Source organism: Vanacampus margaritifer, chromosome 2 (assembly GCF_051991255.1).
Source record: "Vanacampus margaritifer isolate UIUO_Vmar chromosome 2, RoL_Vmar_1.0, whole genome shotgun sequence".
Taxonomy (NCBI): Eukaryota; Metazoa; Chordata; class Actinopteri; order Syngnathiformes; family Syngnathidae; genus Vanacampus; species Vanacampus margaritifer.
Genome location: NC_135433.1, coordinates 37,776,871 through 37,794,477, shown reverse-complemented (window position 1 = coordinate 37,794,477; position 17,607 = coordinate 37,776,871). Strand labels below are relative to the sequence as shown.

At 39.4% G+C, this 17,607-nt stretch overlaps 2 protein-coding genes across 3 annotated transcripts; one reads left to right on the top strand and one right to left on the bottom strand.

The window, feature by feature from the left end:
• The first annotated feature begins 2,698 nt into the window (after window positions 1–2,698).
• cib3 (calcium and integrin binding family member 3) lies at window positions 2,699–6,622 on the top strand. Of its 2 annotated transcripts, XM_077558653.1 has the most exons (6): window positions 2,699–2,749; window positions 3,180–3,214; window positions 3,308–3,419; window positions 4,391–4,538; window positions 4,877–5,072; window positions 6,601–6,622. In XM_077558653.1, the coding sequence occupies exons 1-6, from the start codon at window positions 2,699–2,701 to the stop codon at window positions 6,620–6,622; spliced, it is 564 nt and encodes a 187-aa protein (XP_077414779.1). The 2 variants fall into 2 exon arrangements, with proteins under 2 accessions (XP_077414779.1, XP_077414780.1); XM_077558654.1 differs by lacking the exons at window positions 3,180–3,214; window positions 3,308–3,419.
• A 2,470-nt stretch (window positions 6,623–9,092) lies between these two features.
• LOC144044134 (ras-related protein Rab-8A-like) lies at window positions 9,093–16,944 on the bottom strand. Its single transcript, XM_077558361.1, has 8 exons — window positions 16,775–16,944; window positions 16,326–16,386; window positions 15,718–15,778; window positions 15,167–15,244; window positions 14,341–14,430; window positions 11,778–11,843; window positions 11,646–11,696; window positions 9,093–10,130 (listed from the first exon to the last, which is right to left on the bottom strand). The coding sequence occupies exons 1-8, from the start codon at window positions 16,896–16,898 to the stop codon at window positions 10,041–10,043; spliced, it is 621 nt and encodes a 206-aa protein (XP_077414487.1). The 5' UTR covers window positions 16,899–16,944; the 3' UTR covers window positions 9,093–10,040.
• Between the last annotated feature and the right edge of the window lie 663 nt (window positions 16,945–17,607).

The following is a 17,607-nucleotide window of genomic DNA, read 5'->3' as shown; positions in this document are numbered from 1 at the left end:
TTACAGACAAAATATTATCTTCTTACTGTTGAAAATGGCTCAATGAGTCAAGTATCCCTTTAAGGATATTTTTAAGATAAAAACGTTCAAATAAAAATAATTCCTTTTAAATAAAAGTGTTAAAACAATTATTTAGTGTTGTTCCAATACAATTATCGGGACAGGCTCCGATTCTGCATAAAAACAGTGGTATTGGCATTGGCAAGCACTAACAAGTAACATGCCGATACCAATACTGTATTTCTTACGCTAATATAGGACTTTGGATGCAGTATCTTGTGTCTTGCTGATTTGTGAGGTGTTCACATGCCGAGCCAAGATATCCTATTGGCCCTTGAATGTTCTGAACCAATGTCAGGGCAGCTTTTTCATGTTGAAAAACAAACAAAAACAAAACAACCTAGGCAGCGGTACGGTATCGGCAATTCGGCATCGGCCGATACTGCAAAACTGGGCATCGAAATCAGTATCGAAGGCCAAAAAACGGTATTGGAACAACACTACAATAAATATAAATTTTTTAAACAAAAGATGTATTCATATTTTACTGTATACTGATTTTTTTCAATAAATTTGTGGCTTTTTAGTGTTGTGCTACATAAATACTTAGACAAAATAAACAGTTCATGTAATTCAGTTGTCATCTATAATTTAACCATTGCAATCCAACCATGATCTATAGTTTTGGGTAGAGTCAATTCTACTTCATGTATGTCACTTTTTCAACTTTCATACTCGCGTAAAAAGAACTTAACCACAGTAAACTAAGACTACAGTGAACCCCGCTAATCGCAGGAAATGGGAACGGACCTCTGCCGCGAATAGAGAAAAATATCTGACACACCCTCTCCCCAAAAGGTGTTGATAATTGCATATAGATGCCACGAGATAGCAAAGCATGAACGCAAAGCATGCATCTAGCGCACACACACAAACAGGGACCTACTGTATGTTACGTAAACAACTGTAATGAGGAGTAAAATTATTCAAAACGAACATCACATTTACATCAGACTTATCACTCGTATTAGCTAGCATACTAGTCTGAACAACAGGTTAGCACAAAATGATGCATCATCATACATGGAAAACAAATACTGTACACACACTAGCATTATAGACAAAGTTTAAAGTAATCAATCTTAGGGAATTGTAAGAGCAAAGTAGGCTTCACCAGCTATTATTAGTAGCTGACCGAGAAAGAAGACGATACACTTTCACTTTTGATGGTCCACAAAATGCATTCAAAGGCCGCCGACCAAGCAAGACATCTCAAATGGCGGTGAAAAAAACACTACAGAAAACTGTGTTGCTTTGGCCAGAGAACGAAAATGGCACTACAAGATTTTCAACATATAACAGAAGATAGAATCACCCCCCAAAATGTGCAAATATGTGAATTTAAAAATGCCCAACTATGAATATGCAGGAATTTAAACAAGGTTCCTTTCTACCTATGAGTGTGGGTGCTGTAACAATCCTGGGGTGACCTTATGGAATTGAACCAAACATTGAACCCCCAAAAGTGACTTCCAATGTGGTGACTGACAGTTCACCTCTACCCACCCTCAGCATCAATAACCCAAACTTCACTGACATCCCCGAAATAGTGACTAACGCTTGCAGAATCAACGTTAGATCAAAGGCAGGGCGACGCAAAAAAAAAAAAAACGGTCATCACCTAAACTTGAATAACTTTAGAAATAATTAGTCAATTATTTTTATTTTTCAGATTTACCAAGATTTAATGTTCTAAGAGTCTACCAAATTTGACCTTCGAGATGCCATGGACTACTGAGGAAAAGACATTTATAGTTGAGACATATTTTCGGCTGAAGTCTATTGCAATTCAAGCAAGCAGCAGCTTTAGCAGGGAAGCCCAGACTTCCCTCTCCCCAGCCACTTCAACCAGCTCTTCCAGCGGGATCCCAAGGCGTTCCCAGGCCAGCCGAGAGACATGGTCTCTCCAGCGTGTCCTGTGTCGTCCCCGGGGCCTCCCGCCGGTGGGACATGCCCGGAACACCTCTCCAGGGAGGCGTCCAAGAGGCATCCGAACCAGATGCCTGGGCCACTTCAACTGGTTCCTCTCAATGCGGAGGAGTAACGGCTCAACACTGAGTCCCTCCCGGATGCCCGAGCTTCTCACCCTATCTCTAAGGGAGAGCCGAAAATATGCCTCAAATATAAATGTCTTTTCCTCAGTAGTCCTTGGAAAAATAAAAATAGTTGATTCATTATTTCTAAAGTTATTCAAGTTTAGGTGATGACCGTTTTTTGTTTTGTTTCACCCTGTAATTTATTTCTTTGGGTCAATATAGTTGAGAACTTGGCACTATGCACAGCTTGGTTGCCATGAAAGGGCCGTCTGAGTGGAGCGTAACCCGAGCGCCGGCGGAGGCGTCGGCTCTGGAGTGGCACCAAAGGAGCGTTTGATAGCTTTTGGCACGATGCTGGACGACAGCCCTTGTTCCCTTTCAAAAGGAGCTGCCAGTCACAACGGAGGAGAAACCATGTTATCAAGGGCCACCAAATGGGGGGCCTGCGGCGGCCCGACACCCGATCTGCCCCCCTCCCGCTCCGCCTCACCTCCCTCCGGCCCTGGCGTCCTTTTGTCCCGCTATTTCATATCTGTCAGTGCCCACCAGGTGCCCTATGACAACGACGATGGAACCCAGGCTGGGCATCCGCTTGCTCCGACATGGGGAATAAGCAGACCGTCTTCACGGCAAGGCAACTGGACGCTTACCAGGTTGGTGTTGTCAACGCGCTGAATCGGCAAAACACGTTTTTATCTGATTTCTATTTCATTACAATTTTTTGTTTTCTTTTTCTTTTTGACGGAAAAAAACTGCAAAAATCATGTATTTGCATGAAAAATATAGTTAAGGCTATATCAGGAAGAAAAAAGAAGAAAAATCAAAGGAAGACAAGGCCAGTTGAAGTTTGATCCTAAAAATGTTATTTTTTGTTGAAAAACACAAACAAAACATTTTGCTTTATGATGATGAATGGTATTTCCAGTCATTTCATTTCAAAGGGAAAATGGATGAAACTGAAGGTAACACTGTACTTGCAAAATAACCCTGAACCTCATGCTGCTTCACTAAGTCTAAAAATATTCCAATCTGATGTAGCATAAGATCAATTCTCATGACTGAGTTTTTTTTTTTTCCTTCCAGGACTGTACATACTTTACAAGAAAAGAAATTCTCAGGTGAGTATAGTTGGCAGCTATCTTCAATCCTAATGTTCATCTCTATGGATAACAACGGAGTAACATGCAGCTGGTGTTTGGTACCGCTTTCAGACTCTTCCACCGCTATCACGATCTGGCACCGCAACTCGTTCCCCTTGACTACACCGAGCAGCCAGATGTGAAGCTACCATACGAGCTGATTGGAAGCATGCCCGAGCTGAAGGTAGCGAGACGCACTCGCTGCAACCCCGCCGTGCCTCCGTCTGCCTCCATAATTGATGACCAATTCATCCGCAGAATTCCCTGAAAAGAACGCCTGTCATCTGACTCCTTTCATAACTTGAAGAATGTGGCAGGCGCACAATTGTTAATGTTAGTGAATGTTGTAAAGCCTCTTAGGCCCACCCACTTTATCATAGCAAATTCTCCCAATTATCATGAACATTTTATGCCGTGCTTTGACCACAATATATTTACGATTTGTAGAGGTGAGCAAATTGACAGATGCCCACCTCTCAGTGAGTGGTTACGCATTTTCGGCAAAAGCTTTATGATATGACGCGAAGCCTCGTAAAAATACACGGACTGAGAAAACTGTCTGTACTGACCCCATTCGACGGGCGTAAACCCGATTCAGTTGGTGCACAGCCCCTCCCGTCCCGTTGCTGAATAGGATTTGGCGCATGTAGCCTAATTCATCTTTTGCGCAAACAACCACCCCCAATTATATCATTTAAATTTGGTGACATTTTCTTGTAGATTTGACATTTTTAGCAAAATTTTAGCGTCCTAGATTTTAATTTTGAAAATGTGGTCACCTTAACAAACAGCCACATAAATGCTAATCAACGCCTGTGTTAGCATTAGCCTTAAGCTAGCAGACCAAAGGCTAAGTTGTGTGGTTGTTATATACACAATGTATATATGAGTGTGTTATATACACAATGTAATTCTCGTTTTGTGTTTCATTTGACAGTAAATTGCAAACGAGAGTGGTAATAAACAGCTTGAAGCCTCTTTTGTTGAAGACTATTTACTAATTCTGTCTGACTCAGCGCTTGTATCTCAAGTGTGCACTCAAAAGACAGAACAAAAAAAAGGCGGCTCTTGTATATCAAGGCACTACCGTACAGTAATAAACAGTGCCACAAAAAAAAAGATCATTGTGTAAAGTAGCATTGTCTGGCTTTCCAGGACAACCCGTTCCGCCAGAGGATCGCTGAGGTTTTCTCCGAAGATGGCCAAGGAAACATGACGCTGGATGACTTCCTGGACATGTTCTCGGTTCTCAGCGAGATGGCTCCGCGAGATGTCAAGGCATACTATGCTTTTAAGATTTATGGTAAAATCTTAAGGGATATGTGATGGAAATTTTACTTCTTAAATGCTTGCAGAATTCTGTAGAATTTTTTGGGGAGCTGTCCATTTCTGAAAGTGTGTCTGTGAGCAATAGTGATGGGCATGACAGTTCTTTTAAGTGAACGGAATCTTTAGAATCAGTTCATTAAAAAGAACCGTTCAAAAGATTTGTTCATCGAATCGTCTACGCTTCCACACTGGCCGAGTGCGAAAAGGGATTTAGAGTAGGCAATCAAGCTCGCAGTTATTTTCACCAGTCAAATCAAAGCTGGAACAAAGATTGACCTGTACAACTTTGTGCCTTTGTTTTTTTATGGGAAGATTTCAACAACGATGACTTCATTTGCAAGTCGGACCTGGAGAAGACATTGAACAAACTGACGCGCAACGAGCTAACGGAGGATGAAGTGCGGATGGTGTGCGAGAAGGTGCTGGACGAGGCCGACATGGACAATGACGGCCGGCTGTCAATGGAGGATTTTCAGCACATGATTGTCCGGGCACCGGACTTCCTCAGGTGGGTCGGGTCAAAACATTACATAGCAACAGTTTGTGAAATAGAAAAAAAATATATTGGGGGAAAAAAAGAGGCTTCGGGCTGTTTAATGCTACTCCAAGTTAAAGTTTACTGCCAAACATGAAACAAAGAGAATTGCACAGTGTCTATGCAAAGCAAGCACATAGCTTACAGCTCAGTTCACTAGATTAATGCTAATGCTAATGCTAATGCATGATGTGGGAACCTCCCCGAGAAACAGAGCCATTTTAGGCCAAATCACCAAAAATGTGTCTGGGGACGCAAAACATTTGAAGATTGTGATAAAGGAAACAGAAACAGTGTGTTAGTCTGAGGGCCCGAGAGCTATTTAGAGCTGCACAAAAATATGCTAAATCCAATACATAGAGATTCATTTATTAATTTTGGGGGGAATTTTATATACATTTTTAGACATTTCTGCCTTTCTGACATTTTTGGCAATTTTATGGATATATGCTAATTTTCAGGATTTCTTCTTTTGTTTTTGACATTTTATAGTTTCTTTTTGAGCGTTTTCTTTTCTGCCTTAAATAAATTTCTGACATTTTTGGAAATTTTGTGAACATTTTATGGTATTTGGGGGTTTTTCTTTTTTTGTTCTGGGCACTTTGTAGTTCCTTTTTGAAAACTTTCTTTTCTGCTTTTTTTTTTTTTTAATTCTAAATGTTCTGACTTTTTTTTTTTTTTTTTGCCAATTCCAAACATTTTATGGGGATTTTCTGCCTTTCGTCTTCTGTTTTTGAGCATTTTCTTTTCTGGATTTTTATTCAATTCTCTGCCATTTTTGGCAATTTCAATGATGTCAGGTTATGGTAATTTTCTGCTTTTCCTCTTCCTTCTGGACATTTTATGATTACGTTTGGACATGTCATTTTTGCAAACATTTTCATATACTTTTTATCTCTCTTTTTCTAACTTAAAAATTTCGACTGACATTTTTTAAATATTTAATTATTAATTTTCTTTTATCTAAATCATTAATTCATTTGTAGAATATTTTATCTAAAAAAAAAATAAAATAAAAATATATTTTCTGCTAATGTTCTAAGAGATCCCAGGAGAGGGACTAAAGAGCCACAGGCTGCAGCCCCTGGCATAATGGTAAATGCATTAGCAACTGATATTTGAATGCAAACAGTGCAGCAACATATTTAGACAGTCATATACTCGTTTTCTTCTGCGAGGAGCCGAGACATGTATACAGTACAAACATTCATGTACAGTATCTCTTCCTATATTATACTGCGCCTTGGTGGCCACGACGGGCAACTGCACAATGACCATTCAACTGATGCAAAGTGTGATTATTATATGTATTTTTTAAAGGACCGGCTTAATTGTTTTTTTTAATCCATATAACGATGTCATGTCTGTTTTTTCTAAAGAAAAAAAATCAAGAAAAATAGAGGTACATTCTTTTCAGAAATTAAGATATATCAATGATATGATTGCCTTCATGTACTACAGATATGTGATTTTGCCCTCTTATCCCTTCTTGTGTCCACAGCACTTTCCACATAAGAATATAAGGAAAGTAATCTAACATTCATCTCAAAATGGACTTAAAATACTGACAAAGGTTGGAAGTGGAGGGGTCTTTGCATCTCTTCTTGAGGATGTTTTGGATGGAAACACACATTATGTATTGTACATAATGTTTCCCTCCTATTAGAAGCAATGTTTATTTGAGCGTAAATTAGATTTTTGTTTTCAGTCTACGAGGGACCAAGTTACGCCAGACTTTAAAAAAGAAAGATGGGCCAGAAGGTTCTCCAGCGGATTACGTCGGCCCGGTTGCTATGAAAGCGGTCAAGGTCTACTGCAGGAACACAAACAAGCTTGACTGACTTTCCACTGTCAGCCAAGATGAGGAAATAATGAAGCATTAAGTTTGATTTGCTTGTTTTTTTTATTCATCCAAAAAAAGTAAGACATCTCTACAAACTGCAGATACACATCTTCACACTGGAAGTAGAAAGTACAGTACAATAAGTCGATCTCTCAATAGAATATTCACTATGTTATGTACTTTACAATGTATGAAATGTATGAGAAAAAAATTTGACTGTAAAAATGCAATGTCAGGTTTGAAAACAAAACAAAAAATATAGTTAGTTGTTCACACAGGATGTGTGGTGCATAAGACACAAAAATATTGTGTGTTTCAAATAAGAATAAAAAACCTGGCCGTACAAGGGCCACATGGGAAAGAAGAAGAAAAAAAGATCATCCTAACAAGCCAAGGTCGTTGTTTTTTGTTGTTGTTTTTTTAAAGCGGTTTGGATAATGGATGAATGAAAGTTGTAATTCTATGGAAATACGTCGTTTAGCTTGTGATAGAAAGTTGCATTTTGTGCAATTAAAAAAACAATAGCTAACCTTACCAAGAAGTGTAGTTGACCAATTGTATTGTACTGCGCAAAAATATATTTTTTAAATAAATCTGTGATGCACTGAACCCACAAAAAATGAATCACTATATAGCAAAGGAATGACCGCATACTCTATGTATATTTTTTCTATTCAATGTGGGTGTAATACAAAAAAAAAGTCTTCCTAAACTATAAGTTTAAAGGTTTATGAGTGCAAAACAGAGGGAGTTAAAGTGATACAACAGGAGAAAGAAATGTATCACTAATAACTCCCCAACCTCAAATGTTTTGATTGCATTGTTGTTGTTTTTATGTACGGTACTTATTTGGACAGAATGCCATTTTTTTGAAGGCTCAATTTCAGACAAAGTAAACATTAATGGAAGCACACACAAAAAGACAGAGGTCCAAGATTCACAATGCATAGCCACATCGGGCTTCAAGGACAAATGGACACGTCATTTTAGGTGCAGGATAAAAGGTGCAGGAATGCAGTGAGAAGACGTGTGTGGTGGAAATCTGGTGATACGTCAACAAAATAAAATGGAGGACCAAGAAGAAGAAGAAGAGAGACATTATTGGGTATGTGTGAAAGGCTTCCAACTCAGAAGCTCTGACACTAACGGAAGCACACATTAAAAAAATAATGCACAACTATTGTGTTGGATTGCATTTAAACGTCGAACAAGTGCTTCTGGAAAATACTGATTAAACCTGACTGGGATTTTTGTCCCAAAAAAAAAAAACAGTCATTTTGCCTTTGATTTTTTTTTAACAATACTGCTAAATACTGTAGGAAAAAAAGAGCTCAAGCAGAAGTTAGGACAAGCCTGTCAGTCAGATATTGTACTGGGTGCAGTCATGGCAGTTATAAGAACTAATAAGACCCCAAATGAGACACCATGGATATGTCTAATGGAGTGTGGTAACGAGTAAGGACAGCTTTAAAAGGGTGGGGGATTCTTTTGTTCAAACTGCCAGAAATGTCATTTTAGCTTGACACTGTATCAAATCAGAAACCATCAAGTTCGAACATTTATAGAGCTAGGCACATTTTTCCTCCACAAGCAGGACTTCACTGTGTTTTTAAAGCTAAGTCATTGACAGCTTTAGAAGTCAAAGATACATTATTTTCAACTTGACTGGCAGTGAATGAGTTAAGCCAAGCATTATCGCCTTTCACACAAGTTGTGAAAGTCACTATTTTCAATAGGACCATTTTTCAGCTTTGGAGGTAGCAATTGCCGCTGTTCTACGAAAGCGCACGCGGTCACGGCATTATCCTGCTGTGTAAAAAGCACAGGCACTGTGCCAAAACATATCAAGTCAAACGCTCTGATGTCGCCGTGTGAAAGAGGCCATTGTTAAACATGCTAGTCAAAGAAGTCCAATTAATGTCAGGCAACTGGCAAGCAATATCTAATACAGAATGATAAGAATTTGAGCTGGAAAGTATGTTTTTTGGTAAACAATTTAACAATCCACAACCAGTCTAGAACAGGCTTTACCCATCCTGGCCCTCGAGGGCCGGAGTCCTGCAGGTTTGAGATGTTTCTGTCCTCTAACGCACCTGATTCCAAAGAGGCGAATGCTAACAAACTAATAACAATGACCACAAAAATAGCAGTTTGAAAGCAAAATGGCAGACTTTCTGTGTATTTACAGGCATTGAATACTGTATTGAGACTTTCTTTGTGAGTCTATTCACAACAGATATGCCTAACAAATTTCACATTAGTGCATGAAGGGGATGAACTTTCCAAACTTTGCAACCAAATATACATTTAGAGCAAAAATCACCCTAAAACGGCATCTTCAAACTAACAATGCAGACTACCTGCGTCTTTTCTGGCATACAGTAGGTACTTTAGACATTTTTGCGGTCCTACTCATTACAAACATACCAACCAAATTTCACAAAACTGAAAATTGCTTTGAGAGCTGAGTTTTGAAACATTGCTAGCATTAACCTGAAATGGCAGAATTCCTGTGCATGGGGGAGTTTGAGACTTACTTGCGAATCTACTCAGAATAAACTGCTTGCCAAATTTCACATTACAAACAAAAGGGAAATGGCTTCAAGGGGATGAGTTCTCAAAACACTGCAAAGTCCTATTTAACCAAAACGACCCTAACATGGCTGCTTTGCACCAAAATATCGAAACTTATTATGTTTTTATCAATGACTTAAAACCCAACTGCCAAATGACGCTGTTTGGCTAAGTTTCAAGCTTGTCAGTTTCTGGCTGGAAATGTATTGAAAACGAAACAAAAAAATACGTCAAACAAATAACACTCCTCTTCTGTTGAAAATTAAAAGAAAAAAAAGGGGGGAAGAACAGCTGTACAAGCCTGTTATTTGTGCGACATCTCGTTGACTTCCTCCGAGCGGCCCCCCCGGTCCTCAGAGATCTCCTGTAAACGACGATTGTCCAGCTGGAAGCACTCAGAAGAGGCGATTATGCTTTTGTGCAGACTGCAATAAAAGAAAGGAAATGAAAACAAGTGCTCCCAAGCAAGCAACAGTCTTATTTGGGCTCGAGCGGGTTCTTCGGTAAAAAGGCCTCGGTGGTCCTCAAAGGAGGTTGCAGTGGAAGAAGCTGCTCTTTTTCCGTGGCTCCAGAATCTTCACTCCTTGGCTGCTACCGTGAGGTGTGTTCCCCTCCTGAGGCAACACAAATGATCAACAGCTGGAATCATCTCAAATCTGGATGCTTTATTTATTATACAGGGATGTGATTTGACCAAAGTGAAATTATCTGAAAATTTAGCCGGGGGTCTGGGGGCCGCTGGCACCCAGCTAGGTCTAGGGCAGTGCCCTGGTGGGGGGACACGGGGGGCGAAGCCCCCCGGAGCTCATGGGTTTTCCGTGTTTTTAAGTACTTTCAATGCCATGACAAAGAAATAGACAAAACAACAGCATAAATTTTCAATGTATATTGAACTATCCCATATAAAATGGCAGTTTTAGTCAACTCAAAATCAGTCACATTCAAAAACATTGGACTGTCTTTGCTTTTAAAAACTATCACTGAGAATATCATCATATCTAACTAATGTGATTACTAAGTTAACACATAAATAATGTTGAAGAGTTCAAATTTCATGAACAAATAATTGTATCATGACCAAATGAAAAGTAACTCATATTAGATCATACCACAAATGTCTTTGTTATAGCAGAAGATGTTATCTGTCGGAGTCATGTGCATACACAATGAACTACAAAAAATAAATAAATAAAAAAATATCAGAATTTTTTTTTTGGGGGGGGGGGTATAAAAAGCGGAATTCCGCGAATTAGCGGAAAAATCACATCCCTGATTATATCATTAATAAAGCTGGACTGGAAGTGGCGATGAGCTTTTGCAGCCCCTCTTCAAGTGCTTAATTAGACAATGCTGGCAAAAAAGCTCTGTAAGTAGCTGCGTGCATCTGTTTAGGATTCCTGCTTCTTAGTGTGGCTAATTTGGGCAATAAATTCCCTAGTAAAACTTCATCAACACCTACACCCAAAAATGGCTTCTTCAAGCCAGAATGTCTGACATCCTGCTCTAGTACTGGTGTGCGTCCGTCAGACTTTTTTGTATTGTGATGGATATCAACACCAAATTTCATGTTGAAAGGTGAAACTTGCATGGAGGATGCCATTGGTTTCACACACACACACACACACACACACACACACACACACACACACACACACACACACACACACACACACACACACACACACACACACACACACACACACACACACACACACACACACACACACACACACACACACACACACACACACACACACACACACACAAAAAAGCCTGTTATGGCGGATTCAAACCAAAATGTGCCTTCTTCTTCAACTTTTTGTGGGTCAACACACGATAGCAATTACACACTGCAAAAATCAGCTATCTAAGCTAGACTCAAACTCTTATATCAAGCCATAAAGTCTTATTGATCTTGTTTTGAGAATTATTTACTATGCAAGAGGAGAATTTCTAAGATTATTAATCTAGTCGTATTTGTTCACCAAACGACCCTCAAAAGGCCATTTCAAATCAAAAGGGTGCACTTTTGTGGGTCTTCTCATGATAGATATGCCTACTGAATTTTGGCCTCATTACACCTATGCTGGAAAACAATCAGTCATTCCAAGTACTCTAATGGTTCTTACCATTTTGGTATCCATTTTGGATTTGATGTCCCTGGCGAGTGTCAAAAAGGCCTGCAAGGTAGACATGGCATCTCATTTATATACTGTACGTAAGTATACTACTATTATTGTCACAGGAGGTTTGGAACTTACGTTCTCCACGTTGATGTTGGCCTTCGCACTCGTCTCCATGAACTTAATGCCATACTCTAAAGCAAGCTACAAAATGACAGGGATTCACATCAGGATGCTTTCTGGTATATTCATCAAAACACATCATCTTCCCCAAATCAAATGTTTACATTTGTTTTTAATAAAGCCCCTATCCCACTAAACTGCGAACATCGCCGAACGCTACGAATGTTGAATTCGCAAAATATGAGGTTGTCGTCTCTGTCATTTTGCAACACATCTGCGACGTGTTTGCAATGTAAAAGCCACATTTGAGACGACGCACCAATTAACCTAAAATTTGAGACAAATTGACCCACACAACAGATTAAAATGATTATTTTTCGTTTTAGAAGATGTAGCTATTGGACATTTTTTGTCCAGTCAGTCATCGCTGTGACACGTTTGCGTTTCCTGGTCTAATTGTGTGCTATAAAAATTTGTATGGTGTCGTTAAGTACATTGCGATAATTTAGATATTACTCAGTCAGGTTTTTCATATTCTTCCTTGGAGAAAGAAAGAGGGGTGGAGGGGGCATTTGTAGAACTGACTCATCGAGCTGAGTGCGAAATCCAATAATGCGCAACCAGTCCTCACGGTGGCATTAGGAATAAAAACCATGACTGATTGTTACCCTTAGCCTAAAAATATTAGAACTAAGCCCGCAATAATTTTGATATTTAAGACGGAAGCGCTGCCGCACATTCAGGCCTAATAATAATAATAAGAAAAAGAAGAAGAAGAATGCATAACGCTTTTGAACAATATCAAAATTGTTGCAAATTCTGTTCTAATATTTCCAGACTTTGTCTGCACATGTACTCATACATTTTGGTGACAATCAGTCATAGGTTTTTCTTGATCTTTTTACATAAAAGTGACGTAATGTTTTGTACGTGTCAAGAGGCAGGGAGCCATCACGACGCGTGAATAATAATAGCCTAATAATAATACTGCAATTTTTTTTAAATATTTATTATCATTAGCACATGTTTGCATACATTTTGGTGACAAGTCACACTTTTCATTCATAATGCCACCATAACGGAACGGTTGCTGTGTGTCACCTGTGAATGTTTTTCTCTTTCTTTCTCAACGGAAGACTATATGAAACCTGAGTGGGTAGGAGTGCTTTCTAAATTATATTAATAGGCCTATTAAACGACGCCATAGGCATTTTTATAGCACAATATAGACCAGGAAATAACTCCAAAATGAACAGGGCTGTGTTGCCTGTGCGAACCATGTCACAGCGATGACGCGCTGCACAAAAAAGTCCAATATGACAGTGTACATGGTATGTCATAATTTTGACATTTAATCGGTTTAAACTTTTCTTTTCTTTCCAAGGAGTCAGATGCCATCGACATTTTAATGTTCATAGAGCCATGCACGTGCGGCAACATCTTGTTGCGTTTTGGAGGATCACCCTGCTTGACTGTCCGCGCAGCCAGTGGTGGGCGGGGGCACATTGAGCACTTGTAAAACATGAAATACAAACTAGAAAATATGTTCAACACATGTCTCCAAACTAGCTTCTTGTTTTTGAAACACGATTTCAATGCGTGTGCTGTTCCAGGCAGAGCCGCACTTGAGAGCGCGCTCCGCCACAACACAAGTGCTCTCTCACCATAGGATATGGGCGTCAGAGTTAACTTGTGAATGGGACCTCGGAAAGAACTTTGCCGACACATTTATGACAAACTACGATGAATTATGACGGAATTACGTGCAAATTACCATCATGGTGAAAAAATGGATTTGCGAGGAAATTTTGAACATGCAACTACGAATAACTCCGAACACAAATGCGACACATTCCGACCAATTCCGAACCCTGTCAAACTCAAACTTTCGCAACCTTTGTAACTCAGTGGCATAGGGGCTTTTAAGGAACAACAGTACTTAAGGGACACTTTGGGAAGCGCACACGCCGACACATGCGGCGAGTGCAGACTGAAACAAACATGAATGTCCGCCACCCAGTTTGCCGTGAGAACCAAAAAGTTATTTCTAATTTAAAAGCAGACATGTGGAGACACTTGGTCTTCTACACTGTCGAGGGTGAAAGTGAACAGGACAAGAGCCACATTATATGTAAGATGTGTAGCGCTAAAATAGTAAACTTTGGAATTAGTGGTACAACGGATCATTTTGATCTGTGATCCATATGGATCATGCACCACGGTTCGCGGAACTTTGAGACGCACATGATCCGTGGATTGGTTGTGTATGTGAAGAAAAGAAAATAGTGCATGTTCACGTTACGGGAACAAGATCAATCCACATTCACTATAATGGCAGCCGAGGAACTTGAAAAACCTTGTAGATCATATAAGTAGCATGTATGGGAGCATTTTGGCAACTACGAGTGAAACGAGTCCTTAAGTAAGTCGGGCACCTCAAATTTAAAGCAACATTTAAATCTCAAGTTTGCGCTCACACGTCAAAGCAAAATATGACGCCTCGTACCTTAAAAAACTTTTAAGTCGAGTCACTCGTATCTCAAGGCGTCACTGTATATTCTCGGAGGTTGTTTCTTACCTTTTCACCCCTGTCCTTGGACACCTGTCGCTTGTCGTTGATGTCACATTTATTGCCGAGAACCATCTTCTCAACGTCAGAAGACGCATGCTGGAACAAGAGCAAGGACAAAATAATTATGGGAATTAAGTCACATAAAAAAGGCATACTATAATATTACGAGATTAAGCTTGCAAAAAAAAAAAAAGGTACATATTTCAAGAAAAAAATCTGGAAGATCATAAAATAAAAATCTGAATTTAGCAAGAGAGAGAAAAAAACAATCGTATCTTATCAAAAGTCTCAAAACTCCTGCGCATAATATAACAATAATGATGTTTAATATTTTGGAGAAATATGTGATTTTGAACATTTGTTTATCATTTTCTCTTTACAAAATGTTGGAATGTTACAAGATCAAAAACCAAATTTAACAGATTTTGAGAAGTCAGTCTCAGAAATCCCTCACACAAAAAAAAAGTTTAAATTAGATCATTTCCAAATCTAATAAGAGAAAAGTAAGTGCATCTCAAAAATTCCTCACACACAACACAAAAAATAGCTGTGTTTTTGTTGTTGTTGCTTAATTAAAGGGACAGCTGAAGATGAAACAGGAAGTGGGATAGAGGGAATGACGTGCAGGAAAGAGCCGCTCAGCACAGGAATCGAACCAGGGTCACCTACTCTGAAAACAAGCCTCGACAGTGTGTGAGTGCTCAACCAGTGAGACCGCAAAAAGGTTTTGTTAAATATTGTAATGCTACGAGAAGCCAAATTAACAGGGGAAAAATTGAAACTCAGAATTCCGGCATAATAGCAGGAGTGAGAATGGAAAGCAAAGAGATACCTCCTCTATGTTCCTTATCCAGTTCTTGATATTTTCAAAAGACTTCTCATTGGTGATGTCATAGACGAGCATGATTCCCTGTATAGAAAGGCACCAAAGGTTAGTGAGGCTCAAAAACAAAAGCTGCATTTACTTTAAAAAGAGAAATGTTACTTTTTTTCACAATTTTAAAGGGTTACCAGGTGTCTTATTAACATGTCTGCGACATGCTTTCATCAAAACACCGAAAGGATCAAGAATTACAGCCTCTTTGAGTCATTGGATCAAGATTCAGTATCAGCTAACACACAAAATCGAGTGACTGACTTTGATTGGGACATGCCTAATATTGTCGCTAGTGCTAGTCGAAAATCCTGTCTGCATGTAGGATTTATGTGATATAGCACAACCATATCAGAGCTTTTTAATGATGAAAAGTTTAAGGTATGGAGGGGTAATTGGTTTAGCTTGTGGGCATGGAGAGCCCATTTTGAGAACATTACAAAAACATAGTGGGGCAACAGTTGCTCATGGTTTTCACTCTTCGCGTCACCACTTGAACACATACTGACCATGGCTCCTCTGTAGTAGGCTGTGGTGATTGTTCGGAAGCGTTCCTGACCGGCTGTATCCCTGGGGAAAGAACAACAGAAAAATTGAAAATTGTATAATGTGTTGTCGACCAGTTTTTTTTTTTTCTTGAGACAAGGCGCAAAACTTATATTTGAAAAATGCCACAACACAGCAAACAAAAATGTTACGAAACTGGATAGTGAAATAATAATGACCTCATCTGAATTGATTTACTTAGTGTGAAATCTGGGCCTGTTCAACTGAAACACAAAAATATGATTGTGTTGTATAAATGGCAAAAGGCGTCACTCTACACAGGTTAATTGTACTTTCAACCATGTAATGGAAGAGCATAAATGTTCTTCCATGAAATTAAACTGTACTATACATCGCTGGCATAGATGAACATAAACACATTGGTGTGTTGTTCTTGTTTTAGCAAATAAACAATTTAGAAGTTTTAACTGGACCGAGCCGGTTGATACAATTTAGTGTGTATTTACGGTTGTTACGGTTGTTGTAAACATCCATTAGCAACGGCAGGAACGGACACAGATTATTCAAGGCGTAATAATAAGCAATATGAGTATCATGAGACTCAACTTACCATATCTGCAACTTGATCTTCTTGCCATCGAGCTCTATTGTCCTTATTTTGAAATCTATGCCTAGAGGGACGATCGTACACGTCAATATTACCACCTAGCTCGTTCGCTAGCATTACAGTCACGGACTAGTGTAATATCAGTTACAAAATGTCACACGTATCAGTAATATAGGGCGAGAAAATGCATTCCGTGTCTGACATTTGTCGTTAGCGCCGAGAGTTAACCGTAGCAAACCGCACACGGTGACTTTAATAACGTTAACAGCTGACAACTAGTACGCTAACCTCAGGAGATTTTTTTTTATAACGCAGCTTCCAGGAAATAGCTTTACACGGTACACCAATCATCAATGTCACAACATTATTCTAGCGTAATTAGGCCGCCAGCAAATAGACCAAACCGGCGGGCGCTTTATACAAACGTGCCCGTTTAAAGCATTTGTATTTACCTATTGTCGATATGAACGTGGAATTGAAGGCGTCTTCTGAGAACCTGAACAGAACACACGTCTTTCCAACCCCGGAGTCCCCAATTAATAGCAGTTTAAACAAATAGTCGTACGTCTTCGCCATAGTTGTTGATATTGAGTGCGGAAGTGGCCCATACGCGCCCGGTGTAGCACAGATACGTGACGTCGATGGTAGCCAAGAAAAACAACAGCGACTCCTGTATGGCTTGGAGGGTAACTGCAACTCAGGGGTCAATTATTTCATGAATTATGATCCGTACAAAAAAAAACATTAAATTACTCTCTTATGGCTGTACTCCTTACATTGTAAGAATTGGCTCATTATGTGAATGACCTAAAAACAAGAATTGGGCAGCGAAGATTTGCACGTGTGCGAGCACGTAGCGAGTGTTGCCTATTCGGCAGGCTTTGTTCAATGTTGCAAAACGTGGCAAAGACACTCGCCACACACCCTCAAACCCTCTTTGTACTCTCAAACAGTTTCTCTGGTCGCCAATGCAAGAGGTGAAGAGAACTGATAAGATTTTGATTGATTGATATGATATCTTGAGGTCTTGGGCGGAACCCTGACAGAGCATTAACAATGATGATGCAAGAAATGCGATGTTTTCCCATCCATGACCTTGTTTGGGAGAATAGTTCATATGAGGTTGTCTTACTGACTAAAGACAAATGCATTGTGCTTTGTGCCAGCCTAGAAAACAAAACCTTCTTCAATGACAATAAAAATATCAGTTGGATATGAAAAACATCTTAGATTAATCTGTTAGAAGAAGGAAAACTACATTGTGAGCAGTTTTTCTTGTGCCAAT